The sequence below is a fragment of the Rhamphochromis longiceps genome, linkage group LG1 (assembly GCF_057381845.1).
Source record: "Rhamphochromis longiceps isolate RC_006_pf linkage group LG1, R_longiceps_female_GT1.1, whole genome shotgun sequence".
Lineage (NCBI taxonomy): Eukaryota > Metazoa > Chordata > Actinopteri > Cichliformes > Cichlidae > Rhamphochromis > Rhamphochromis longiceps.
Window position 1 is genome coordinate 32,264,447 of NC_140557.1, and position 25,667 is coordinate 32,290,113.

The 25,667-nt window shown below is 39.3% G+C and overlaps 3 protein-coding genes across 27 annotated transcripts in view; 2 read left to right on the forward strand and 1 right to left on the reverse strand.

The window, feature by feature from the left end:
* Positions 1 to 1,408: 1,408 nt before the first annotated feature.
* On the reverse strand, positions 1,409 to 5,260 carry arl14ep (ADP-ribosylation factor-like 14 effector protein). The gene is made up of 5 exons (XM_085407185.1): positions 5,076 to 5,260; positions 3,410 to 3,605; positions 3,198 to 3,323; positions 2,806 to 2,846; positions 1,409 to 1,822 (listed from the first exon to the last, which is right to left on the reverse strand). Exons 1-5 carry the CDS (start codon positions 5,144 to 5,146, stop codon positions 1,594 to 1,596), a joined length of 663 nt encoding a protein of 220 aa, XP_085263311.1. The 5' UTR covers positions 5,147 to 5,260; the 3' UTR covers positions 1,409 to 1,593.
* Positions 5,261 to 7,432: 2,172 nt separating this feature from the next.
* On the forward strand, positions 7,433 to 19,592 carry nr1h3 (nuclear receptor subfamily 1, group H, member 3). 5 transcript variants are annotated; one of them, XM_085407228.1, is made up of 12 exons: positions 7,433 to 7,602; positions 8,336 to 8,435; positions 9,929 to 10,145; positions 12,126 to 12,208; positions 13,092 to 13,313; positions 13,850 to 14,116; positions 14,278 to 14,483; positions 14,615 to 14,794; positions 15,670 to 15,769; positions 16,199 to 16,312; positions 16,628 to 16,722; positions 17,074 to 19,592. In XM_085407228.1, exons 4-12 carry the CDS (start codon positions 12,166 to 12,168, stop codon positions 17,218 to 17,220), a joined length of 1,374 nt encoding a protein of 457 aa, XP_085263354.1. In that variant the 5' UTR covers positions 7,433 to 7,602; positions 8,336 to 8,435; positions 9,929 to 10,145; positions 12,126 to 12,165; the 3' UTR covers positions 17,221 to 19,592. The 5 variants fall into 5 exon arrangements, with proteins under 5 accessions (XP_085263354.1, XP_085263323.1, XP_085263352.1 ...); XM_085407197.1 differs by having other exon boundaries at positions 7,434 to 7,602; positions 13,092 to 13,334; positions 17,074 to 19,586; XM_085407226.1 differs by lacking the exon at positions 9,929 to 10,145 and having other exon boundaries at positions 7,434 to 7,602; positions 13,092 to 13,334; positions 17,074 to 19,586.
* A 1,633-nt stretch (positions 19,593 to 21,225) lies between these two features.
* madd (MAP-kinase activating death domain) overlaps positions 21,226 to 25,667 on the forward strand; it is a 53,224-nt gene continuing 48,782 nt past the window's right edge. For 8 of the 21 annotated variants that reach the window (XM_085407330.1, XM_085407356.1, XM_085407315.1 and 5 more), the window contains exon 1: positions 21,229 to 21,552. The gene's annotated coding sequence lies outside the window, so the exon portion shown is untranslated. Of the gene's footprint in view, positions 21,553 to 25,667 lie in introns of all 21 variants that reach the window. The other 13 variants (XM_085407240.1, XM_085407287.1, XM_085407296.1 and 10 more) reach the window with 5 other exon arrangements.

Below are 25,667 nucleotides of genomic sequence, written 5' to 3' on the forward strand. Positions count from 1 at the left end.
GAATTTCATTTGTCATCACACTATTCTGTGATTTTAAAACAGGTCACTGGCTTTATTTACTTTGTTATTAATGCTTTTCATCTATTTTCATGTTTCTGTCGATAAATGTCTTAACAGCTTGTCAAACATAAAGCAGTCTGGTATCAAAACGATGAAAGGATGATAGAAGTGATACTGTCGAGTATGAAGCCCACTGAATTGTGTTGGAAATGTTTTATTTAAATATACCTCAGACATATGCTATGAAAAATGGCTGAACCTTTTTGTGTTGACTGTCACATCTATTTTATTTGTAGCCTACCTATAGCACATTTAAACAACAGACAGTGACTTAGAGACAGGCACATTTACATTCCAGGTCTCCAAAAAACAGTTTCAAAATACACGAAAAGCTGAAATGTGTATTCTTTCATTTTAACTAAATATTGTGGGACATAATGATTCATCTCATTAATCACGACCCGCTGCTCTCCCCTACATACGCTGCTTTTATAGGTTAAAAATATCAGTATCTGTATCAGCAATACTGGCTGTGTATTCACTTGATATTGGATTTATACCCAAATTTGTAGTATTGTATTGCATAAGCACTGCGTTGAACCTCAGCAGGTCATTTTTGCAGTCTTTAATAATGCATTAAGTTGCTGCAATGTGATCGTATATATACACACCCACAGAGCTACATTCAGCAGACCTCTTGTGATAAGGGTAGTTCAGCAGTTTTTAATACCAGTAGCCCTCCCTGACACAACCCAAAAGGAGAGTTGTGTTCTGGAATTGAACCAGCGACCATTTATTTGTTAGGTCACTATGTAATCCTCTACACTGCACACTTCCAGAGGCTGACATTTTTAATGTTTTTCTGTACTCATCCCGCACAAATAAAATAAATCCACACCACTAAATTAAAAAAAAGAATTAAGGGAACAATTATAGGGAACAGTATAACTCAAAGTCAATTAAAATTCAGGGACATCGATTCGTCCACTTAAGAATCATAAACCAGTTTTCATTTCCCCTGCTTTGGTGACAGTGAAATGTTTAAATGAAATGTTGTGTGCCCGACAGGTATTAAGACAAGACGCCCTGGGCGATGACTGGGTGTTCCCTTTTTTTTTTTTTATTATTATTATTATTTAGGCAGTGTTTTAATATATAATAAATTGGTCACCTTAACTTTATGATTAACTTTAAAACCCTGTTAGTGTTTGGATGATACTATGTCACCATCCCATTCCCTGATGAATATGTTACTGACTTCATGCTCCAATCATCTATACAAACTATACAATGTATACATTACACTCCATATGTTTTCCCCATTTACAAACCAAACTGCTGATAATACTACAGAAAAGTCCTTTTTAAAAATAACATGCTACACTATATCAACAGCACAGACATTAAATATTGAGAAAAAAAATCTTTATTTAAAGAAGAGAGAAAAAAAAAAAAGAGTTTTCTTCTCCTGTTAGGTTTGTAAAACTTGATAAATATTGTGGATTATTTCTTAAAGAGTGCATCATAGTCTTGAATGGTCCATCAGCCTGATTTGGATATGAAATCAGAGAGAAAGAAAAGCATATCTGAAAACTAAATGGCGAACTTGTTCCGGATGATTTCGCCACCTTCCACTTCCATCTGCTCGTAAAGCCACTTCCTGTCACAGCGGCACTCAATGCCACACCTGCGAGATCCACATTCAGGGCACGGGTAGAAGCAGCCCATGCAGTCCACATCCAAACAGTCACACAAGTCCTTGCCATTGGAGAGCAGTCGCCCTTTGTTGTCGTACACTTTGTTTTTGGCTCCAACATTCTGCCTGCGTGATTCAAACAGACAATGTCTTATAGAACAGTTGCATCTGGTTTTCTTTAAAGCTTTTCTCTTCTGATAGTTTTGATCATTTTTTTTAAATTTCATTCTGAAACTGTCACGTAAGAAGGTCATAACTGAATGTAAACCACCTCTTTATGAACCCAATTTAATGCTTATGTCTGACAATGTTAATAATACTTAAAAATAGGGCTGTTCGATATAACGATATATATCAGATGACGATATAAAAACGTCTATCGTTTCATTTTACGCTATCGTTTGTTTTGTGCTGTCGCAAAATAAACTGTTTATGGCAATATTTTTTCATCGTTCTGATGGTCACTGTAGTGGCTCATCAATACACACTCTGGCAAATGAGAACGGAAATCTGAGGAATGTCACCAGCAGATGGTCTTAATTTAAGTTTTTGTTGGGGTTTTTTTTGTTAATGTGTTTCTTCTCCAACAGTCTGCATAAGGGCACAATCACTTAAGCCAGAAAAGGAGAATGTTATCCACGCAGGCATAATTTATGTTCACATCTAATTAGCAAACTAAGTGCAAGACAGTAAAAAAAGGATTCATGACAAAAAGAACTTAGTGTTAAGCACAAACAAATGCTTCTACCAACAAAGTCAGTGGAGATACTGTATGCCTGCATCCACACAGGGAACATTTTTATTTTAAAACTAAAACTGATCCCTGTCCAGGCTTGACTTTTAGCCCAATTTTAATAATATTATTCACCAAGAGAAGCCACAACAATGGGAAGAAGAACCATGACAAAAAACAAACAAAGAAAACAGGATGTGAGCCTAGCTGTGATGTTTCGCCTTGCAAACATGCAAACACACAAGAGCATTAGCAGCAACACCAAACTGGATCAGCAAGCATTTCCAAAACGTGTGTGGTAGTGGTAGGTGTAAGCACAATAAAGGTTTCATGCTTTAGAATGCATTTTTGTGGATGTACAGCAAGCATCTCTCACCTGTCTGACAGCTGTTTCGCTCCACGGCCACCTCGTCCACCCTGCAACAATAACAATAACAAAGAAATATAGCTCATGCAGAGATAAATTAGGCCTAAAATAAATAATACACTTTATATTACACACAGAGACAACTGGGGAAAGAGATTCGTGGTTTAATGACAACAAAGAAACTGCTTTATTTCAAATGATCCAGTCAATGGCTTCTGGTTAATATTCTAATACCTCTGATGTTATATCAAAACATCATGGCTTTGTTGCATTTATGCAACAGTCATGACACTTTATTATTATTTTTGCATTTTAGACTTTTAAAAATAATTCTTGAGGGGTAAAAAAGTGAGCACACATTACCCTCCCACAGTATACACAATAGTAAAAGAGACACTCACCCTCATTCCTCCTCTTTTGTCTCTGCGAAGAGCAGCTTCTTTTGCTCTGTCTCTGTCCGCTTGTGTCGTCATCTGATTTGCGACATTTGTCTCCTTCAGGATTACTCCTCTTTTACGCAGTTCAATCTGTGGAATTTACAGCGTTATCACCTCAAACAAAGAAAGCAGAGTCACCTGTTTAGAATAAGCATGATCCTGTTGTGAGACCGCACCTTTGAGGAATCCTGTCCTTGGGTGAATATGGTGGGCACCGCATCCTCTCGGAGAAACTGTTTGCCATTGTAGTCTCTGAAGCAGTCTGGCCTAAAGTGCTCCGAACAGAGGCAAGTGTTGGCAGTTGGGATGAAGTTCTTCATCCCAAGGCTGTGCACCCATTTGCTGGCGAGTTGAGGCTTGCTAAGAGGAAACCTGACACACAAGAAAGAGAAGAGATGCTCCAAACCCTGGATGCTCCAGTCTGCATGCCCTAGTATTCCTAAGCAAGATACTGAACCCTGAGTTGCTCTCAAAGTGTGAATGTTAATCCAACACATCCTGGCTTAAAATGAATATTTGGTGATTAACCAAAGATGTAAAGAAATTATGGTTCAGCAAAGGTAATTTGGTAGTCTGGGGATGCCAGACAAGCACAATTGTCTAAGTGCTTTTTTTAACTAACATTCACACACATTCATACTCCGATGGATGCATCGGAGAGCAATTTGGGGTTAGTATCTTGCCCAAGGATATTTGGCATGCAGACTATGGGAAGCCAGGAATCGAACCACCAACCTTCCGATCAGTAGGTAACCTGCTCTACCACCTGAGTTACAGCCACCCAACAGCACAAACAAACTCTTGTTTGTGCCGTTGTTGGTCTGTCAGCCACGGAGAGGAGTGGAAGTTCTAACATACAAAGAGCTGAACTGAAAACGAATGTTAGAAACAATGAGCCCTAAGTCTCCACTGCAGTCACTGGCTGAGCTTTTCATGCTGTATATTTTGGATCTTTCAAGTTTTGTGGGGGTACTTTTGCTAATCTTTCCAGCCCGCCTGTCAACCAATCGTTCATTTCCAGCTACGTGCAGTTACAATCTAGGAGGACTGCAAGAAACGTGCACGCAGAGGGACGCATTTGCAGGACCATGAATTACACCTAAGCATGTACCAGTCCTACTTAACAGAACCTCCTACAGTTTCCTCTCATCTTTTGCCAACTGAATAAATTAAATGATAAGATAACTTTCCTTTGGTGAACGGCCAAAACCTCAAAACTCTGGTCTACATGGACTTGTTTTACATGCAAGGAAATTCCAGATTATGTTTTACAAATCTGTAAACTATATCTTTGCTTAAAAGCAGATACTGACCGAGGCATCAACGAGTGACTACATTTATTACAGTAACATTTTATCAAGCTACCAAATTATTGTCAACTTACCTTCTATTCACTTCTGAAAGCCTTATGTGCAACCGGAATTTGTTAAATAGGTTTATTGGTGGGCTGCATTAACATATCAACACCGTGTACATGTACATAAGCCGTAACCATAAGCAACTAGCTTTAAGTAGATACTCTTCCTTCAAGAAAACGAAGCTTGAAAAATCAGGAAAGCGGTGAAGTAACTTGCCCAGAAAAAGCCATTACGTTGTACCTGTGTGGCGTCGTGGTGCGGTGTATAATGTCAGCACCCTCACGTTTAACGTTAGCTAGCTCTGTGGAGCTAATGCTAAGTTAAATCACGGCAGCTTTTCTTGAAGCTAATGTCCAAACCTTTTAATGTTGCATTCAATCTTGAGGCCATCTTAAAGCGACTGAAAACACACACCAACGCTGTGCAACAATACCGTTGCAAGCTAAAGAGAAACTTTAGCTCCTCCGCTGCACAGAAAGCTTACCTGTAAAATCTTATTTCCGACCCTTTGACAAACTTATTGTTGCATCCTGTTGCCGCACATATAACGGGCATAGTGACTCTCTTTTTTCTTCTTTTTGTCTAAACTATATGACAATACGAATGAAAAAATAAAACAACAGCAGTTTACAAACTTCCTTTCGCCGTCTTCTTCGGCCAAACTACTGTATTTCTGCTTAAGCTTCCTGTTTCCCATTGGAAGAGTCTGCCCTCTGGCGGCGGTTCGTGATATTCACATACATGTAAAACACTGGAAAACAGTCATGAACATTATTGATTTATGCACAATATGAATGAAATGGGAAACAAACTTTGACAGGCAGTCATTCGGCTCAAGTTACGTTGATATTCTAAATAAAATAAAATACAATAAAAATAGAAAACACACATGCATATATCACTCAGAAAAATATAGTCACAGCTTGAAAAGTGCAAAATTATCTGTCTTAGATTGCAGACACAACGCAGGAGACTAACGGGACAAACATCAAAAACATTTTCTGTAGGTGCAGAAGTGAATCAATGAATTCACCACACACACTAGAACTGTTGACAGCGAGTGCAGAATATCCTTAACAACACATTTCCATTTGTTTTGCAATTTTTAATAACAGCCGTGCTTACAGACTAGCGGAACAAGCTGATGAATGACCTCTTATTCCAAAAGTCTGACCCATCCACTATGTGTCCTCCTCAGCCATGTTGGTTACCATGTTAACCAAAAAATTGAAATGACTTTGCCCTGCAATGACTTACGAGTGATATGGGTGTTTTTGATTACCAAATTGAACAAATAAGTGTTACTTATAAGTCAAAGTATAACAGTGGAATTGAGCTGAGCAGGCGCAGTGACTTTATTGGGCATGTTGTAACTCTGAACACTGTCTACATACGCTGTATACACTGTGCATACAGAAGGGCGACAGTAAAGGGAAACTAGAATACAGGGCTATTTAAGTAGGGTTACAAAGCAAAAATCCCCCAAAGATGGGTGCTCATTTAAAAGTTCAGTGGACCAGAAATAAAGCCTGGTGTACTGAGATGGATGCTGAATACTTGATCACTTCAGCTAGGGGACTTGTGGGTTATTTTACTGGTGTGATATGACCTTCACAGTCCCAGCAGGTGGGGCCCATAGGCAATCACAAATAAAATGAGTATAGAAAACTGGTATAGAAAACATCGGGCATGGCTTTCACGCTCGTGTTCAGCCTTGTGTCCTATTACAGATTTATTATGGGAAAAATGGAGGGTCATGAGACTTTGTGTTGGATTATGGAAAAGAAAGTGTAATAAGAAAGGGAAAATAGAAGTATGTATAAAGTCTGTGATCCATTCAATTTCTGTAAAATGTACAGGAATAGACCCCATATTTTCTCAGAGTCTTACACATGTATAAGCAGGTACATACGGTATAAAGATGGACTATAAATTACAGCAGCAACCAATACAAACACCAGGTTCCCTCTACAAATTCATCTTCTTCTCTACCCTTCAGCTGCTCCCTTTAGAGGTCATCTGCCTCCATCTCACCCTCTATCTATCCTCCTCTGTCACACCAACTTTCTGATGTCCTCTTTCACTAAATCCATGAATCTTCATTGTGGTTTCTTCTTTCAATTCTGCCCGGTAGCTTCATATTCAGCATCCTTTGTCCAACATTTCCACCATACCTCCTCTGATATATCAAAACCATCTCAGCCTTGCCTCTCTAACTTTCTCTCCAAACTGCTCAACCTGAGCTGTCCCTCTCATTTCTAATCTCATCCATTCTGGTCACTCCCAGTGAAAATCTGAACACCTTCAGCTCGGCCTCCTGTCTTTTTGTGAGCACTACCATCTCCAAACCATACGTCATATCAGAGCTTATTACCATGTTATAAACCTCCCCGTTCACACTTGCTGCAGTCCTTCTGTTATTAGGTTCCCTGTAAATTTCTCACAGTTTGCAGCATCATCAACCAAGGCGCATCTTACATTATTACAATAATTTATCGGTGTCATATAGAGGGTCCAAATTCAACAATTTCATTTCATTTTAGTTGATTATGAAATCATGAATAAATTCCTAAAGCACAAAAAAAATGAAAAAGGAAAAAGGGGAGACTGAATATTATTTAAGTATAATTTAAACGACTTTTTTTTCTGTATGTAAATAAATAAATAGGGCCTCAATTAAATGTATATATATTTTAAAAAGTCTGTGTTCTAAAAGGCTATAATTCTAAACAAGTGGGCCCTGTGGCCGATAAATGTGCTGCGGCTTTCCGCTCCTGCAAGACCAAATCCGGAATAGAGAAGCCCCCGGCCCCGGCCCCCTCTGCCTGATGAAACCTGCTTCCTGCTGCGACAGCCGCAGCCGGAGCTCCCCGGGGCCGCTGGATCACATGATAGAACGACGCTGGCTAGCGAGCTAACATGTTAGCGTATGTTGTTAAAGCCCTTGCCAGGAATCGCACACGGACGCAGTAGCCCAACTAACAAGCAGCCCCAAAGTCCTTAAGTCCTCGGTGAGTCTAAAAACGCAGCTCTGTGTCATTTCTGAACGTTTTTATTGACCCAGAGACGTTAACTTAGCCAAGCTAGCTAAGTTAAACTTGTTTATAGGAAGTTCGTTTGGTGTGCGGGGCTTCTCGGCTAACGTTAACGATACTGGCCTTGTGCGGCTCGACCAAGAAGCTAATCTCACCTAAACACCTGGTTGTTTTGCTTGAATAGCAGTGTTGATGGCATGTTTACCGTTTAACGTATGTCGATGTAAGCTGGCTGATGTTTACAAGCCAAACTTGAGGCTAGCTGTGTGCGTTTGTTTGTTACTACTTAAGTGGCATTAAGCTTAGTTAACTAACTAACTAACTAACTAAGCTAATGTTAGCAGCAAATCTGCGGTCAAAACGGCCACATCACAGTATACCGGTACTGTCAAAGCAATACTTGTCATACGTGTTAAGAGTTTTCACTTGCGCTTTCAAGTGCTCCTACTATGGTTGCAAAGGGCGAAAAAACAAAAAACTAATGGTACTACTACTAAAGCTACTTTAGCTTGACAAGCCAGGCAGGCTGTTTACTCCCTCATATGTGCTTGTTTTCAGTGTGAAAACCCTTTGATGCACCTGCCCCACCCGTAGAGGTGGTTTCACTTGTTTTTCCTGACAAGTGCTGTGTGCAGAGGTGACATCTGTTGCACCTGCTATCTCAGCGGGGTGGATCATATCTTTATCATATCTTTATCATATCTTTTAGTTCGGTGACCTGACTTAATTCCCAACACGGCTCCACCAAAGATTACTCAGAAGAGAAGTATGGAGGCTAAAGAAGTGAAAACATCTGGGTGGATCTGCAAGTGAATACACTTCTTCTATTCTCCTTCCACCACATTGTGTGCGTGTGTTTGTCTGGGAACATTGATTGGTTGTGGAATCTGTGATCCCTGAAAGCACTGACTCTTTCCTTTCACACCAAGATGTTGCTGAGTGCAGTAATCCATTTCTGCTTCACCGTAGAGAGTTGCATCCGTTGTTACTCTGAGAAAGCGATGTTTCCCAGTTGTAGTCATGCTGTCTTCGGACACTGGATTCGCACCTTCTCACGCCGTGTTTTCTCACATTCAGTCTTCCCCGCCACTCTGGCTGCTGACACGCGCAGTAATTTGAATCTTTCTCAGCAGCTTTGTTTGCATATTACTTACCAGTTCACAATCACTGAAGACTCAGAAAGCCCATAATGAACGCGGACATTTTTATTAAGGGTTTTAAACTTAAATATGACCAAATGAACAATTTGTTTTCTAAATTTCTACTATTTAGTTATCTGACTGGCACATGCAAAAATACTAGTTGCTAAATAATCTCACAAGTTTTTTATAAAAGCCTAATTTTGACGCCCATCGATTTTATTTGGCCTCAAATTGTTTATTAAAGAGCAGACTGATGTTTGACTTGCTGGAGTGTAAATGGAGAACAGGTCCTTTCTCTGTTTTTTTTTTTTTTTGTTTTTTTTCTCTGTATTTTATAATACTGACTCTAGATTGATCATCAACTATAAAAGATTATGATGACCAAACCAGGTACAAATCATTATAAGAACTGCATTTAAGTTATTATTGATGGGCGATTTTAGATTTGCATCAATTCTTTCTTTCTTTTGTGTTTGTTTGTTGGTGCTCTCATTTAATTTCCAACAGTCTGTGAAAACATGGTCAAAGGTGACTGACTGATAAGTTGCAGGGGACATTGGACTTTATCTGCGAGACGAGAGCAGGGATGACTTAAGGTCACATGCAGATAGGAATTGTTACAGCAAAAGACTGTTAATTCATGCAGGAGACCACGATGCCCTCGATCATCGTACATTTTAACTAGTAAATCAACTAAGCTTAGACTTGTATGACCAGAATAATACATCATAATCAACATATTCTGAATATCATTCGTTTCAAACCTCAAACCCCCAGGTTAGGCTTTTTTGTCCTTAATGAAATGATCCTGAATTGGATAAGTGGAAGAAAATATATGGATGAGTGATAATTCACTGTTATATGTTAGAAAAAATTTTTTTCTAATAAGCTGTGTGGCATTTTTGTGAGGAAGGTTTAGAGTGGTGACAGAGAGGACAAGTAGATGCTATGTTTTGACAGAACTGGAGAAAAATGGAGTAAGAACCTTGTAAAGATTGAAAATGGGTGACTCTAATACTTGGAGAAAAAGAATCGAACACCACAACCCTGTGTGGATTTAAGAGCTGTGCAAATGACCAATAGTAACCTATGGTGTTCCCTCTTTCACCTCCCTCCCTCCTCCCCGTCTCTCTGTGTGTTTTCCCTCCTGTCTCCCATAGGGCATTGTAGAAAGGGACTTGTCTTCTTTCGTACTTGCCCTCTTCGAGATATCAAGTCATTAAACTTCTGCCCAACAAGTCACAGGGGTTTTGGCATCCTTTTAAGGATCATCAGGCGAGCTAGTCCTTAGCATCACCGCAGAGATATCAGCAGGCTGAGGTTGTGGACTCTAATGGGAAAGATGGATAGGCGATAAATAAGACACCAGATTCTGAGGTAAGGTCATTCCACCGCTGTGCCTGTCACAGTCGGTCTCGCAGTTCAATTCTAGCTGATAAGAGCTTTGAGTCAAAGTGTCGTTGACCTTGTTTTTCTTTATCATCAAACCAAAGCTGCATTTTCAGTGAGGAAACTGTTAAGTTCCAAAAAGTAAATGTTAGAAATTGCCAGCATGCTTTGAAAGTCAAACTTGATATTATTCATACATAGCCTCAGTTTAGTGCCATTAGCCAACATGGTGTAACAATCACAAATGCTATCATGGAAATGTTACCAAAGCCTCTTTATGCCAACAGAAGTTTTGTGTTCATTATCGTTTAGCTTAACTGTTAGGAACAATAAGATTTTACTGGTTTCATTGGGTATGTAAAAGCTTATCAGTGAGACTAGGAACATTACTGCCATAGTAGCTGTGTTCTTTGTTTCATTTTATTACCGGCTTTCCCTTTAATTTTTCAACTGGCATAACCCCAGCAGAGTTATGTAATTTCAGTCACATATATTCACAGTTTCATTCTCTTTTCTCTGTCTTTCTTTATCTTGTTGGAAACATGGGGAACTTTAAAATGCACAGAAAGGCTTTATGATACTTGTATGGAAAAGTACTACTGTTACACTGATAAGTACGGATGTTACTACATAGTTATACCAACTAGAACACCTACCTGTATGTGGGTTTTTTTTATGTTATGAAATCTTGCAGGAGTGGTTGCCGAGTCTTTATCACCATTTATGAAGCAGGTGCTTTGCAGAGTAACCAGTTTTTGAGGTTGCAATGCCACAGAAAGGACCTGCACCAATTGGCATACCATGAGTTTCCATAAATTTGATGCCTATGTCTTTTATGCTCATCACTTTCTGGCTATAGTAGACCTTTACAGTCTTTATTCCAGTCACTGAGCATATTACATCAAATAAAGTAGTTTAAGTTGTCGAGTAATTCATTGTTTACTAATTGGTTAGTTTATGCACTACATTTGTGTTGGGGGGGTAGACTAAATATCAGAAGCATCCCTAAATGTAAGGCAGTAAAGTTCAAATTGTCATCAGCTACAGCCTCTGAAGTGAACCAAGAGTGACCGTAGTTGCTTTAAAAACATTTCCAAAAAAGGATTATAATAATTTTTTTAATTGTAGGTTTGAATAATGAACTGCATTAGATGTGCAGACAGAATACAGTTCTCTATCATGCCGTGTGACAAAGATGTCAGAAAGTTTGAACATTATCGTTTTTATTTGTCACAAAAATAACTCGGCCCTCATTTCCAAACTTGCTTGTTTCTTGTAGGCTGGTTAAGAACAGCCAAATAGCCTCCTGCTGATTCAGTTTCCTGAAATGTATCCATATGTGGCACATGACATGCTTTCATTTCTGCTTTTACATCCAGTTGGCTTTGCTGTATGCACATCTTTATAGCCAGGCTCCAAGTGGCCAGAACTACAAGCCTTGATCTATTTTAATTCTTTCTAAGAACTGTGTTATGCTGCGTAACAGCATAATAATCCACTTGTCATCGATATCTTCAAACCACATCCTTATTTTCTTAATTACACACCCAACCAAGAGGTTTCAAGAGAACTAAGTGTGTTTCTCACACTTGACTGTTTTGTAACTCTGTGGCATAGCTCTACCAGAGTCACCCACACTTGAGTATGTCTCAGGTGGTGGCTAACATGTTGTCTGTGAAACTCTCTTTTTAGAAATGCTTTGTAGCCACAACAGCTGACTACATGGGTTGTGCAGACTATATATTTAAAGAAGACAATACATTTCCTGAAATTAAAGTCTGTCATCAGAACAGACTAAACTGTCTTTTTTTTGCTTTTAACCTGCATTGAGACCCTTAAGCTGTCTTTGTCAGTCCAAGGGGGATCTTACCCATATTTACGGGTAGGATCCAAGGAAAAACTTTGCTTCAGAGGATTTTGTAGTGATAGTAACTTTTAGCATAATGTCCTGTTGTTTTCATTTCGCAGGTACGTGTTGATTTCGTAATGACAAGCTGCTGTGCAGAAGATGTCCACGCTGTCTGTGACTGATATCCCAGATGTTGGTCATGGTAAGAGGAACGATCTCTGTCAGTCCAAAGTGAGAGGTTTACCTGAGCAGGAGCCAATTCTTCCAATACGTGTCATTGTTAGATTATGCCATGAAGTATATGAAGTACTTGCTCTACATTCCAAGAGTGGGTATAAAATATGTTTTTTATATTGTATTATCTTTTTATTTTAGTGGGGAGAGAGCCCTAAAAGAAATATCCTACTTTATAATAAATGCAGTTTGTGCATTTCTCAACAAATAATACTAAAATAATTTAGTGAAATAATAAGTAATTTATCTATTTATGTGGCTTATCTTTTATTTTAACTACCGGTAGTCTTATTTAAGCTTACTATGGAAGTTTTTGCTGCATACCTCAACCATTTACAGTTGTAATAGTCTCTCCTTTCCCTGCTCTCACCTCATACACATGTGTGTCACATATGGAGATGAGCTGCCAAAAGACAGGTGATGTGTAATTAAGTTATTTTAATTGCAATAAAAACGTCCAAGCTAGTGTTAGATCAAAAATAACTCGAGTGACAGCGAGAAAGGGGCAGAGACACATTGATTTCAGAACTTTTTAGTTGTGACATCTCAGACACACCCAGAGTTTGCAGTTCAAGTGAAAAGCTTTTGGCTTAGGAAGTGCTGTTAGCTTCCTTTATCCTCTCCCGTAGCAAATGGTCCAACATGCCCTTTTAAACCCAGCACAGAATACATTGGCCCTTTCTCACCAGCTCATAATTTACCATTGAATCTGTGATTGCTGCATCATGTTGTATATGTTTTTGTGAACATGGCTGTTTATGTCAGACAACTGTCAAAATAAAGATAAAGACGAGTGGAACGGCCTTGGACGATGATTATTGTTTTCGCTGTGTTTGTCTCGTCTCTCTCAGATGAGAGTAAGGTGTTTGATGGGGCCTCTGAGCTGCAGCTGGACTGCATGGTTGAGGAAAGCAGTGGAAGTACCACAATGAAGCATGATGGCCTGCTGTCACTGACTGACCTCTCCCACCCAGACGATTTCCCCGTCCCCCCTCATAATGGCCCCTCGCTGGCTGAGATGAGCAGCCCTCTGCCAGTAGAACCAAATGACATTAAGCTGGATCCAGCTGCAGGTGACACATCTGCAAGCACAGGTGCATGTTTTAAAAGTTTGTTTCAGCAAACCTGCATTAAATACATTGTTTTTAAATGAAAACAATGCTCTTCTGTGAGTTGGTTATTAAGAATTGGAGGGTAGGAAAACAGTGTCTTTGTATTTGTCACTATTGTAAATAGTTGAGTGGAAAACAGGACCTAGTTGTTAAATACAAAAATTAGAAAAAGGCATGACTAAACTTGCCCATCTCAGTTATGGCTGTTTGTACTGCAAGTGGAGTGACAACTTCCACAGACCAGTATAACCAGTATTATTTCCTTCTGATCTCTTGATGTTAGACATGCTTATTCTATAGTTTGACCTTTATGATGAGTCAGTAACGTTGAGTGTGTTTATTCTGTTCTATTTTGGTTTAGATACAAGACCTAGAAGTAACCATTGTTTCTTGAAAGGAGCATATATAACAGACTGCTTCTGAGAAACTATCTTAACTAAACCCAGATCATTTTCTTGAGTTCACATTGGTGTCATATCTCTTTCATTTGTGTGTAGATGGTCAGCCAGTGAAAAGAAAGAAGGGGCCTGCTCCAAAGATGCTGGGCAACGAGGTGTGCAGTGTCTGTGGCGACAAGGCCTCTGGTTTCCACTACAACGTGTTGAGCTGTGAGGGCTGCAAGGGCTTCTTTCGGCGCAGCGTCATTAAAAGTGCCCAGTACTCCTGCAAAAACAATGGTCGTTGCGAAATGGACATGTACATGCGCCGCAAGTGCCAGCAGTGCCGCCTGCGCAAGTGTCGGGAGGCGGGGATGCTGGAGCAGTGTGAGTGTCTGTACGCCAAATGAATCAGAGATGAAGAAAACTTGCAAACCCACATGCAATGTTGGCATGTGGGTTTCTAGCCAGAGTGCAAGTCGTGACAATGAAAAGAAACTCTTTAATTAGCTTGAGCTTTAGGATGTGCATCCTCTTTTGACCTGTAGGTGTGCTTTCTGAGGAGCAAATTAGACTGAAAAAGCTGAAGAAGCAGCAGGAGGAGGAAACGGCCCGCACGTCCACGGTGGTCACACCCACCCCTCCTCAGGAAGCAGCCACACTGGATCCACAGCAGCAGGAGATGATTCAGAAGCTGGTGGCTATGCAGAAGCAATGCAACAAGAGGTCTTTCCTTGACCGACCAAAAGTGACGGTAAGTGCTTCAGAGGGGAGTTGGAGCTGAAATGGCAGCAGCTATAGAGACAGTGTCTCAAATGCTGAGGCGGGTTTGTCTCAGAGTCAGATTTATCTCACTACTGTATATTTACTGTTAATGTATTCCAGCCTTGGCCACAGAGTCAGGATTTGCAGAATCGAGAAGTGCGGCAGCAGCGGTTCGCTCACTTCACTGAGCTGGCAATCATGTCAGTCCAAGAGATTGTGGATTTTGCTAAGCAGCTTCCCGGTTTCCTTGAGCTCACAAGAGAAGACCAGATTGCTCTACTGAAGACATCTACTATTGAGGTCTGTTGCTAGAAATGTGACTTTTGTTAAATTGTACCCATTACACTAACTAGAGGGGGGGGAATGGTTTCTATCTTTTACTGGCCCTTTTATGAAAAGATTTAAGATGCCTCATTATGAGCCCATTTTCTTTGGATTGGCTGTCCATTGCTTGATTTTTAACTCGGCCCCTCTAAGAATAGCTACCTTGTTGTCTTGCCTCTGTGAATAATCCACAACCAAACTCTAAACATACTAAAAATACTTTAGCATTTTCATTTCATTTTGGCAAGTACTCTGTGATTCAGAGGTGGGAGTAAACACAAGTGCAAGTCTCAAATCTTAACTGTTAAGTATCAAGCAAGCAAACTCCAAGTTACTCCAGTGAGAATCAAACACGTCAGAAAAAAAATTCTGCTGATCTTTCGGTTCAGCTGTTTTCAGTGTTATTAGAAATTGTTGCAGCCGACGGTCTTATAAGCCTTCTGATCTAGTATTTGTTTTTCTGTGGCAGTAACAAACCCTCAACAGAGCCCAGTGCTCGGAAATAGTAATATGATCAGTATATTTCTGAAAGGAAAGCTCTGTAGTGAAAACAATTAATAGTATCCAAGGATGACTACAGTATACTTTAACATTGCTTATGATGAGAAAACCCAAAATACTTAACAAAGGAAATTTAGTTTAAAAAGAAGAGCAAATAATGACTCATAAGATACATATTCTGAGCAAATTTGCTTCTGCTTTTGATTAATAACTGTGAATCTGTAGTGTACAAACTGACTATTACATTTTCATTGTAACAAATAGTTTGTGTTCCCTTTTGAGTAAGTACAAAAGTTAAAGGCTGGTGTAGTTGAAAGACAAAAAAATATGGGTTTTTTTGTCTTTCTCAGATTATGCTGCTTGAGACGTCTCGGCGATACAATCCTGCCATTGACAGCATTACATTTCTGAAGGACTTCAGTTACAATAAGGAGGATTTCGCCAAAGCAGGTTCATTTGTTCATTTCTACCTACCAAATAATTGTTTTTATTACTTAACCACAGTGTGTGCATTTCATCTGTCAGAATGAAAATGTTTTTATGATGACAAAAATTTAAGTGCAGTACTTATAGTGTTAAAAAGGAGAAATAATATATACAAAATTCAGCACATGTACGCCAGTCCCTGCATTCACCTTATTGCACCAGTCCCATCAGTAATGATTAAAAACTCTGCTTTAATTGCATCTAATGCTTTAATGGTTGTATCGTGTGCCTTCTAGCAGAAAGTCAAAGATTACAGAGATGTATAGAAAATATGTTTTCATATGTTCCCTTACTGTGAAAATGCTCAAATCCACAGCGTGCAGCTGCAGTGCGTTTCTATTTGTAACATGACATTTCATTTCCTCCCTCCTCTCTCCACTCTTACCTCCTCAGGGCTTCAGTTTGAGTTCATCAACCCCATCTTTGAGTTTTCAAAAGGAATGAATGACCTGCACCTGGACGAGGCCGAATATGCTCTGCTCATTGCTATCAACATCTTTTCTGCGGGTCAGAATTTATAAGCTACACACCCTTCTCATAGTGAAAATGCTTTGAGAACTAATCCTTCCCTTTTTAGTTCTTTGGGAGAAATGAACTGGTTGCATTTGCAGATTGAGCATTTTTCCCCTCAGAAGGCTTTCTTTGCATTTTACCAAAATAGATCTTCTTTTTTTTCTCCATAAACAAACAGGAGAGATTAATGTGTGTGTGTGTGTGTGTGTGTGTGTGTGTGTGTGTGTGTGTGTGTGTGTGTGTGTGTGTGTGTGTGTGTGTGTGTGTGTGTGTGTGTGTGTGTGTGTGTGTGTGTGTGTTTGCTTTCAGATCGGCCAAATGTGCAAGATCATGATCTGGTGGAGCGGCTGCAACAGCCCTATGTGGATGCACTGCGCTCTTATATCATGATTAAGAGACCAAATGTAAGCACCAGATATATCTGTAGCTTTTTCTTTTGTTACAGACTGAACATCAGTATAATCAGGCTGTCATCATCACAACAAGCACATTAGGTCATGACTAAGGTCATATTGTATTGTTGAGACTTGTAGGGGGTTTGAACTGTTAGAAGAGCAGTTGTGTGCTAGATAAAGCTGAGTGGTGAAAGGAATCAAATGTAGACCACATATTGTTATCTAAAAACAGCAACAATTATACATTATCAGCTGAGTTGATAATAGGTATTTGTGTGTTTTCACACACATATTGTGAAGTGATTGTGTTTGAAAGGCGCTTTGGAAACTATTCATTTATTTTTAAATGAACTTCCTTAGGATCACTTGATGTTCCCCCGCATGCTGATGAAGCTGGTGAGCCTTCGTACACTAAGCAGCGTCCACTCGGAGCAGGTTTTTGCCCTTCGCCTCCAGGACAAGAAGCTTCCCCCACTACTATCTGAAATCTGGGACGTCAATGAGTGACTGCAAACCTGATGTCACACTCCGTGGCTTTGTTAAGCCTGAGACAGACATTGCATCCAGCAAGATCACTGACTCCTTTCTGACGATCTTGTCAAGGACTGGTTGTTTTCTTTTTCATGGGGAAGGGAGAGCAACGCTGCCCTTTGCTCTCAGACTGCTATATGGCTTTGTGTTCCTAAGAGGAACATGAACGCCTACTTTTCTTTGAACCTTGCTTTTTTTTTTTTTTTTTTCTTTTCTTCCATGTAGATACTGACGTGATTGTGGTTAAATACCAGCATTCGGCTCTTTAGCCAGTTATCTCTGATTTAATATTTGTTGAACGTTTTGTCAATCTCTAGTGCGGTTTTTATCCTTTTCCTCTAACAATAATAATCAACAGGAACTGAGCAGGTCTTGGCTGTGGCTCTTTCAAACGTCAGGATTACAGTCACACATTCAGTTAAAATGGTGATATTTGCATTTGTGCAATAGAACGGGGAAAAGATGGGCATAATCAGACCCACGACAGCTTTTCACTTTATTGACATTAGGTTAAAATATAGGCCATTTGGTTGATACGTAATATGCATTTTAATATGGCAGCAAATAGATTTTTGTTCCCTTTGGAGTAAGTACAAAAGTTAAAGGCTGGTGTAGTTGCTCAGGTAATGTGAAGTAGACGTCTGAGAACTGGAGGCTTCTTTAATATCTATTAGTTTAATAGATTTACTTTAGTTTTTCCAGATGAATAAGGGACCTTTTTGGTCGTTTGTAGAAGCCCATTACAGTTAGTGTAAATTGTATATTTGTTTACATTAAAAATAAAAAATGCAAAGCTTATCCTCAAGATTGTACAATCACATGCTAACGCACAAGAAAGTACAACTCTGCAGGTGACTAGTAGGCTGGGCCCTTCACAGGAAATGGTGTGTTTTGTTTTGTTTTATCACTCAGTGCAATGGTACCCTGAAATACAGGCGGTATTGTCTTTAAGATGTAAGGAAAGATGAAATTTCAGTTTGGCAAAGTCAATCTACCATGTCTCTGAGCCTTTTTTTGTTTTCCCCAGTGAGAAAGCCCCTTTTCTGTCAAAGTTGCATTCACAAATAAATGAAAAGTATTGGCTTGATTAACACCATCTTTGTAACTGTGTAAGTGAAATGTACTTTTGTGATTTCGCTCTAGCATTTAAAAGTGTGTCAAATGTTTGAGCAGAAAAGGAGACGTTTTGTGACATTTTATTTTTGATAATCTACTATGTAACTAATACGGAGGACAATAAATGTCAAGCTGAATTTCTAGTTAGAAAGCTAACTTGATCTAAAGGTCTGTAATAGTGTGAGTATCTTCCTTGAATGGGTACTCAACATCAACAGCTTTAACCGGTCAGATTTTGGGAAACCTCACTAAAAACATGTACCAAAATCTTTATTAACAGGGAGCAGGAATCAACAGGAAAGAACTATACTAGAGATATATATATGTTTTTCTTATTGCTGTGTTTTCCATGCCTTGTCCTGTGCGGTGTAACACTGAAATGCTGCATAATGGATGATAAAGGACTGCCAATAATTGTGAAGTCTGTTTTCTCTTCCTATGTTGAGTGAAGACGGCTGAAAATTGGGACAGTTTAATGGCTTTGCAGTCTGTTTTACAGTAATTTAATTACCTCTGTAGCCATTACAAGATGTCAAGGTTGGATTTCTCAATAACTGTAGATGTAAAATGCAGTTTGCTCTGTCCTAACAAACAACTTCTATTATTTCAGCCGGGAGGTCGTCCAGAATCATGTTTTTGGGGACCTTTTAGCTAATAAATTCCATCAGACGGCTAACGTGCTGGTTAAATGGGACATTATCTACACCTGCTACACAAATGTCACACAGGCACAAGTAGACTCTTCAAAATTCACTTTATTGCACATTAGATTTTTGTCCAAAAGCACTTGCTGGTGGACTTGATGTTTAATTATTTGAATTTTTGGTTGTTAAGCTTGGATTGTGTAACCAAACTGACCCCTTTTTTTTTTTTTTTTTTTTTTTTTATAAACTTTATCGCCATATTGACCAACATGTCTGTATTGTATAATATTAGCTTAAACTGATTATCTCTCCCATGTTCAGCTCATGCTTTTAATAAAATTGGCTTTGTTTATTAAAGTGTTCCTGTGAACCACCATGCACAGCATCGGGAACCCCGAAACTGACAATATTATTTTCCACTTTATTTTTAATTTAATTTTTTTTGCTTTCCTGCCTGTGACATGTAAGGATGTCTTGTGTGAAAATGATATATTGATATACTAAATTAATGACAACTCTAGTGGTTTAAAAAAAAATTTGTGATGACAATAATTAATTGGTGAATTAACTCCCTAGTTTGTATTTGCCTTTGACATCGTCTATGACGTGTCCTCTATGACAACTTGACTTTTATGTTTCACCATGCGGATTAAATGATCTAATGATACAATCCTTTAGCCTGGTTCATGCATCTTTGACCAAGCTGGATGAAAACTGATTTTAAAATGTCTCACACAGCCTAACATTAAGAAAATGTGTAAAATGATAAAAACAGTAAACGTTACTTAATGGTTGGCTGAATAAATGCAAATGCTTGTCCAGCCACATTCCTTACAGTGGGGTGCTCTTAAGATGTTAGAATAGCTGTGGAAAACCTAGTGACCGGATTTTCTTACTTAGTAGTTGCTTGTGGGAAACGTCTAACAAAAGACCATCCATAAGGGTTTGTTCCTGCCAGAAGAAGAATGGAACAGCAGCTAACATCAGGAAACAAACTTTAGCTATGACAATTTTTTTTTCATTCTGTAGGCACAGAAAAGATGGTGGTGTCCTGGCATTTTTGACCATGTACTATGTCAATCCTTAAAATTTGGTTATAGATTTGGATTTTGTTGATATCCATATAATCAATCTCTGATATAGTGTTTTATTTATTAAAAAAATAATGAGCAGGTTAAGACAAGAACGGATGCAGGAGCGTGTAACCAAACCGGTGAAATGCTTATGCAAAACTTTCCTTTAGGTCCCTTTTTAACAAAATGTGAATTTTTGTATTTTGGGTTTTGGTTTGATGCTTGCAGGACCTAAAAATAGCTTCTGTAATATTACTATTAATATCCCTTGGTTGTATACCATTTCGGTTCACAGAGGGAATATGATTACCTTTATTATTATTTTCTAGTGTGCGTACTGTAATCAAAGAGCAATAGTTATTTTTGTGTATATGTATATTGTGGTAATGCTGCCGATATCTCAGGTTCTTAGCTCATCCACACATTTGCTGTTTTACAAGGAATAAATTGTAATGGATTGAGAGGTTGATGAGACTCGTTCAGTGCAGTTCTGGTTTGTCTTCAGCAGATCTTCAAGCCTTTTTATGTTGCTGACCTCATAGCTTTTTTCTCTCTGAATGTACCCAGCCATTAATTTGGTTAATGCTATCTTTGATAGAGATGTTCAACATGTACCGTTTCATTTTCATTCTCAGCAACACATGCTGAGTGTTCAAAGCGAGAGCTTTGAAATGCAAATTCCACTTTTTGAATGATCTGGAGACATTTTAATTGCCCCGGGTTACTGACAGATTATTCAACACTACTGCTCTAGAGTCAGCATGAAGTACTCTGTCATCAGGTTGGCTGATTGAAGAAACTTTTGGGGATATGTGGCACATATTTCACTTAAAAAAACGAAATTTCTTTATCATTGCGTTAAACCAAGTAGCCTACTAAAATTCATACAGTTAAAATTTATTTGGATTATTTTTAGTCACTTTTTGTTAGCTTTTTGGTCCTTTTAACTTTAGTTAATTATAAATAATGTACGGGGACCCAAATGGCTCCCGGCGTTCCTGCTGCGCGATAAAACGCAGGAAAATGGTACAAATAGATTTTTAGAGTGAACCAATGGTGACGATCCCCAGTTGGGAGCATTAGGTGGGTTTTGTCCGTTTTGTTTTGTCGCTTCCGTTAGGTCGGCCTCTCAGTATGCGGAACTCCCTGCAGGCTTCTAGTGCTGCTGATGATGATGGGGAGGAGGAGGAGGATGTTGTGAAGGCAGGTTGTAACTGACCGAGCCACACGTTTCACTGAGCAGGCAGGCGGACACATATTTCGCATAATTTATTATGTTCCGGGACACTCAAACGGAGTGGCTAACCTTTTCAGCGGTTGTCCGCGCTCGATGTTTTCAATGATAAAAGAAGGACTGAATTCTGACAAACATCGCTGCCTCTCCGCCGTGACCGAGGAGAGCGCCCACCATCCAGGCCGTCATCGGCAGCTGGCTGGCTTGGCAGCGAGCATTAGCGGCTAACCGGCTAACGTAGGTAAGGTTATTCCCATTAACGCCTGTCCTCTGTGAACGCATTCAGCGCATATGTGTCGTGTGTTCTCAACTGTGTCATTGCGTTTGTTACGTTTGACAGGTGTAATGTGTATGAGACTAACGTACTGGTGGTAGCTAGGCAGCTCGCTAGCTAGCTTGCTAGCTAATCCACTCGTGACGTAGGAAAGCATACGGCTAGCAGAGGAGGGGTGAGAAGATGCTTCCTTGGCGTTAATGTTTAGGACGAATCAAAGCCAGACAGCCTGTTTGAAATATTTATCCATATATAATATAAAAAAATGACAGCACTACCACCGTGCACCAAGGACGGTTGTATCTGAGCTGGGAGGCGCTGACATTGCCTTATCACATTTCTTCTAAGTGCTGTTTGTTAATGTTACCTTCCTCTTGGCATACGTCCTCACCATGGCTAATCTCAACTTGTTCCAGTAAAATTTAGACTACACACCCAGACAGGCTAGTCATGCGGGATTTGTGCTCTGCAATCGCAACCCGTGACGGTTTTCTGTTGAAATAGTGTGCCATTGTGAAGTCCGTCATCACGCCTGAAGCATTGCTTAACAGTTGGATAATTTGACACAATGCTCACATTAGCTTGCGACATAAACGTTGGGCACTAACGTTAACGTGTGAAAACATTAGCACGGTTTCGTCATCGAAGAAAGAGAAAGTATTTTTTTTTCATGTGGATACTAAGTATGTTAATATGTACAGAAATTTAAGATATACGTCAACATATTTTAATAAAGATGATTTGAGGGTGACTGGAACATAATGTTCAATGGATAACTATACACGGTCTTTTTTATTTGCTGTCATGCATGTCTTTATTGATATGACGACATTTAGGTGAATGAGATAATAAACCCAGGCTTTATGTAGATTTCACCGTTAAAATAGCTATCATATTAAACCAAAATTTTAAGGACACGTGATTATTTTGTGCTTTTGCAATACAATCAGTGAACGTGTGTTAATATGATGTTTCTGGTTATGTCAACATTTCAGCGTTTGGGCGAATGACTGTGGTAAAAGGCATTGCAAATGAAGGACATTGATTGATTGTGGTCCCACAGGCAGGCCAGTATTTCTTGCTGGTGACAGGTATGGATTGGCTCAGGGAATCAGGCACCTTCCGTCTGTCTTTGAGGTGCTGAGGTGAACGGCAAAAAGATCCCCGAAGTCTCCTGTCAGCATTGGGCATATTTGTTTTGGGTGGATTTCTAAACCTTCAGGAATAAACTTTTAACATAACTGAATAGCTAGCCTTCATTCTTAATAATGACAAGATTATTTGCATGTGAAATTGTGTTAAAGTGTGAGTTAAACAGTGCAATCAATGTCCATACACTAGATCCAATCAATAAGTGGTTGTCTTTTCCATTTACCAGAACTTTATCAGAGAAAGGAGTGTGTCCCAGTCACATGTAATTCACCCAATGCATTACAGACTAGCTACAGATCTTTGACTATATCCTCTTGATTGATGATGGGGTAAAATTTGATTTGAATCTCAAAGCCTCTGGGGAGAAATGTAAAAATAGGCCAATCACAAATGGTTTCTGAGGACAAATATAATTTATTATACACTGGAGCTTTTAGGCTGGGGGGTTATCTGGGTGATAACGAAATTAAGCTTTATAAGATATTGTGAAACAAACATATTGGTATGTAACTTGTTGTTAAATCAAAACAAGGCATGAGTGTCCTTGTTTTTTTTTTTTTGTTTTTTTGATTTAATGCACATTGAACTCAGCTTTGCCATTTTATCAAAAAAAAAAGGTACCTGGAACCTGATTCAAATGAAGCCAGTCTTCGTCACACCTTGCAATGCAAATTATTAGCACATAGTTAGTTTTCTACAGTCAAACAGATAACTGAACACCATAAACGTGTTGGTTATTTCATTTTGTGACCACAATTTCAAGATGTAGAAACATGGCCAGTCACCAAGCATATATTACGAACTTCTATAAATCATTTTAAAGTTGCAGCACTCGTTCCTTGTAGGTTATGAGCGGCAGGGGACCAAAATATATCAATACTGGTCCAGTTGTTAAACACTGTACCATTGGTTCAATAAAATGATAATTTAAAAGTGATAACTCATTGAATAATAATAATAATGGATTGGATTTATATAGCGTTTTTCAAGGCACCCAAAGCGCTTTACAATGCCACTATTGTACTCTCGCATTCACACACTGGTGGAGGCAGCTACGGTTGTAGCCACAGCTGCCCTGGGGCAGACTGACAGAAGCGAGGCTGCCATATCGCGCCATCGGCCCCTCTGGCCAACACCAGTAGGTGGTAGGGTAAAGTGCCTTGCCCAAGGACACAACGACCAGGACAGAGAGCCCAGGGATCGAACCGGCGACCTTCCGGTTACAGATGCGCCTCCTAAGAATAATACTTTCTTAATCTACACATTATCCCTTACTTGTTTATGCGGCCTTGCTGACCTGATCGATTTCAGTAGCATTCTCTGTTTGTACTTACTGCTGTTTACTGTGACTGGCAGTAAATGTTAACCATGTTGGAGGCCCATGAATCATATCTGTCTCCTCTCCATGCTTACATAACAAGTGACTGCTTGCCTGCAGACCACTCTGAAGAGATTCATCTGTTGTGTTAATGTACATCATTATTTAGCCTTTGAAGATTGTTGTAATGTTGTGACAATTCTTTATTCCCGGTTTTTAGAGATAGGAAAAGGGGATCAGTACCACACTCGGTAATTAAAGACAATCAGTGAAGTGGCACAGTCCTGCCATCCTTATCTAAAAATAATGTTGTGAGCCAGTATCTCTGTGCTGGATGAGTCTGCCTGCAGCGCTACTGCTTCATAAAACAGCCATTTTGGCTTGGTACCAGGAAGCTTTCAGGCTGCCAGACCTGTGTATAGGTTCATTTTCCTGATGGTTTCATGAGATAATTGTTACATTGTATTCTCTATAGGCCTGTTGAATTGTCCATTTTGTAGTTTTTCTTTGCTGTGACAAGGTTTATGCTGTTGCCGCTATCCAACCTTGTAGAAGTTGTTCCATGTATTTTATTTATCTTTTAAAGCTTGAGCTGAAAAGATTATTTTTTTTTATTTTAAACCGCCGTTTCAGAGCTCATTTACCCATTAATGTTAAGTGACAGTTTACTTTTCCTTCTTGTACATCAGTGTGCAAAAGTCAGTAAAAAGCTGCCAGGCTTTTAGGGTATTTGAATAACTTTACCAAGTGTGATGAGTGTGAACATTAAGCTGACTTCCTAAGATGTGTCATCCCACTTGGCAGGCCTGTTTGAACTGCATCTTTGTGTGGCTCCTCACATCAGATACTCTTGGATTTAACAGTGTGGTGAAAGTTCACATTAAACACTGTCAAGCTTCCCAAAACCATAAGAAGGTATTATGTATCTGTGGTAGCTTAAGAATCAGTGTTTTAATACTGCAGTTTCAGTGAAATGTGTTAAACATTCACTCAATTCCAAATTGACGTAAAATAAAAATATAAAAATAAAAACATTAGAACATTTTAGCATGCATCAAGAATACTTTAATTCTAATGGTTCATGTCCCTCTGTGAGCAGCTTCTCTGCTCAGAAGTGGAGCTATTAGACATAATTACACCTATAATGTGTTTGAAGCCTTCTGTAATAATGTCCGCTGGACACAGCTGTGTCACGCACTGGTAGTTCTGTGGCTGAGGGGGTTAATGACCACCTTTGTCAGAATGTGTGACTATCGTGTCCCACTCATGATTTACATGCAGTCCATTTGTCTGCCCTGTTATCGTTGTGTGTCTGTTCTGTTTCTACCACACAAGCGCACATATCGAAACACGATATTCATATCAGGATTTATTTATATTTGGTGCAGATTCATTTTAAGCATTCTGTGTGGTGTCACTTCACTGAAGGTCGCTGCAATTTTAATGTTCATAGAGCGAAACCTTTTTTTCTAGTGTAATAGATGTAGTTTCTGACAGCTCTTTCTAATATTGTGTTGAGCATGAAAACAGAACTGGAAGTGTAAATGAGTCTTTAGGGGGACTGCGGGCTTCCTGTTTGAAGAAAGAGTCAAATTAGGTCAGAAGTGTTTTC

What these genes read in the sequence shown, in the direction of transcription:
- arl14ep (XM_085407185.1), bottom strand. Translation starts at nt 5,146, where the DNA reads ATGCCCGTTATATGTGCGGCAACAGGATGCAACAATAAGTTTGTCAAA. An exon ending in TCGGAAATAAGATTTTACAG is followed by an intron (nt 3,606 to 5,075) that starts GTAAGCTTTCTG and finishes CTTGTGTGTCAG; the next exon opens with GTTTCCTCTTAGCAAGCCTC. An exon ending in GCGAAACAGCTGTCAGACAG is followed by an intron (nt 1,823 to 2,805) that starts GTGAGAGATGCT and finishes TGAATCACGCAG; the next exon opens with GCAGAATGTTGGAGCCAAAA.
- nr1h3 (XM_085407197.1), top strand. Translation starts at nt 12,166, where the DNA reads ATGTCCACGCTGTCTGTGACTGATATCCCAGATGTTGGTCATG. An exon ending in TTGACCGACCAAAAGTGACG is followed by an intron (nt 14,484 to 14,614) that starts GTAAGTGCTTCA and finishes AATGTATTCCAG; the next exon opens with CCTTGGCCACAGAGTCAGGA. An exon ending in TATCAACATCTTTTCTGCGG is followed by an intron (nt 16,313 to 16,627) that starts GTCAGAATTTAT and finishes GTTTGCTTTCAG; the next exon opens with ATCGGCCAAATGTGCAAGAT.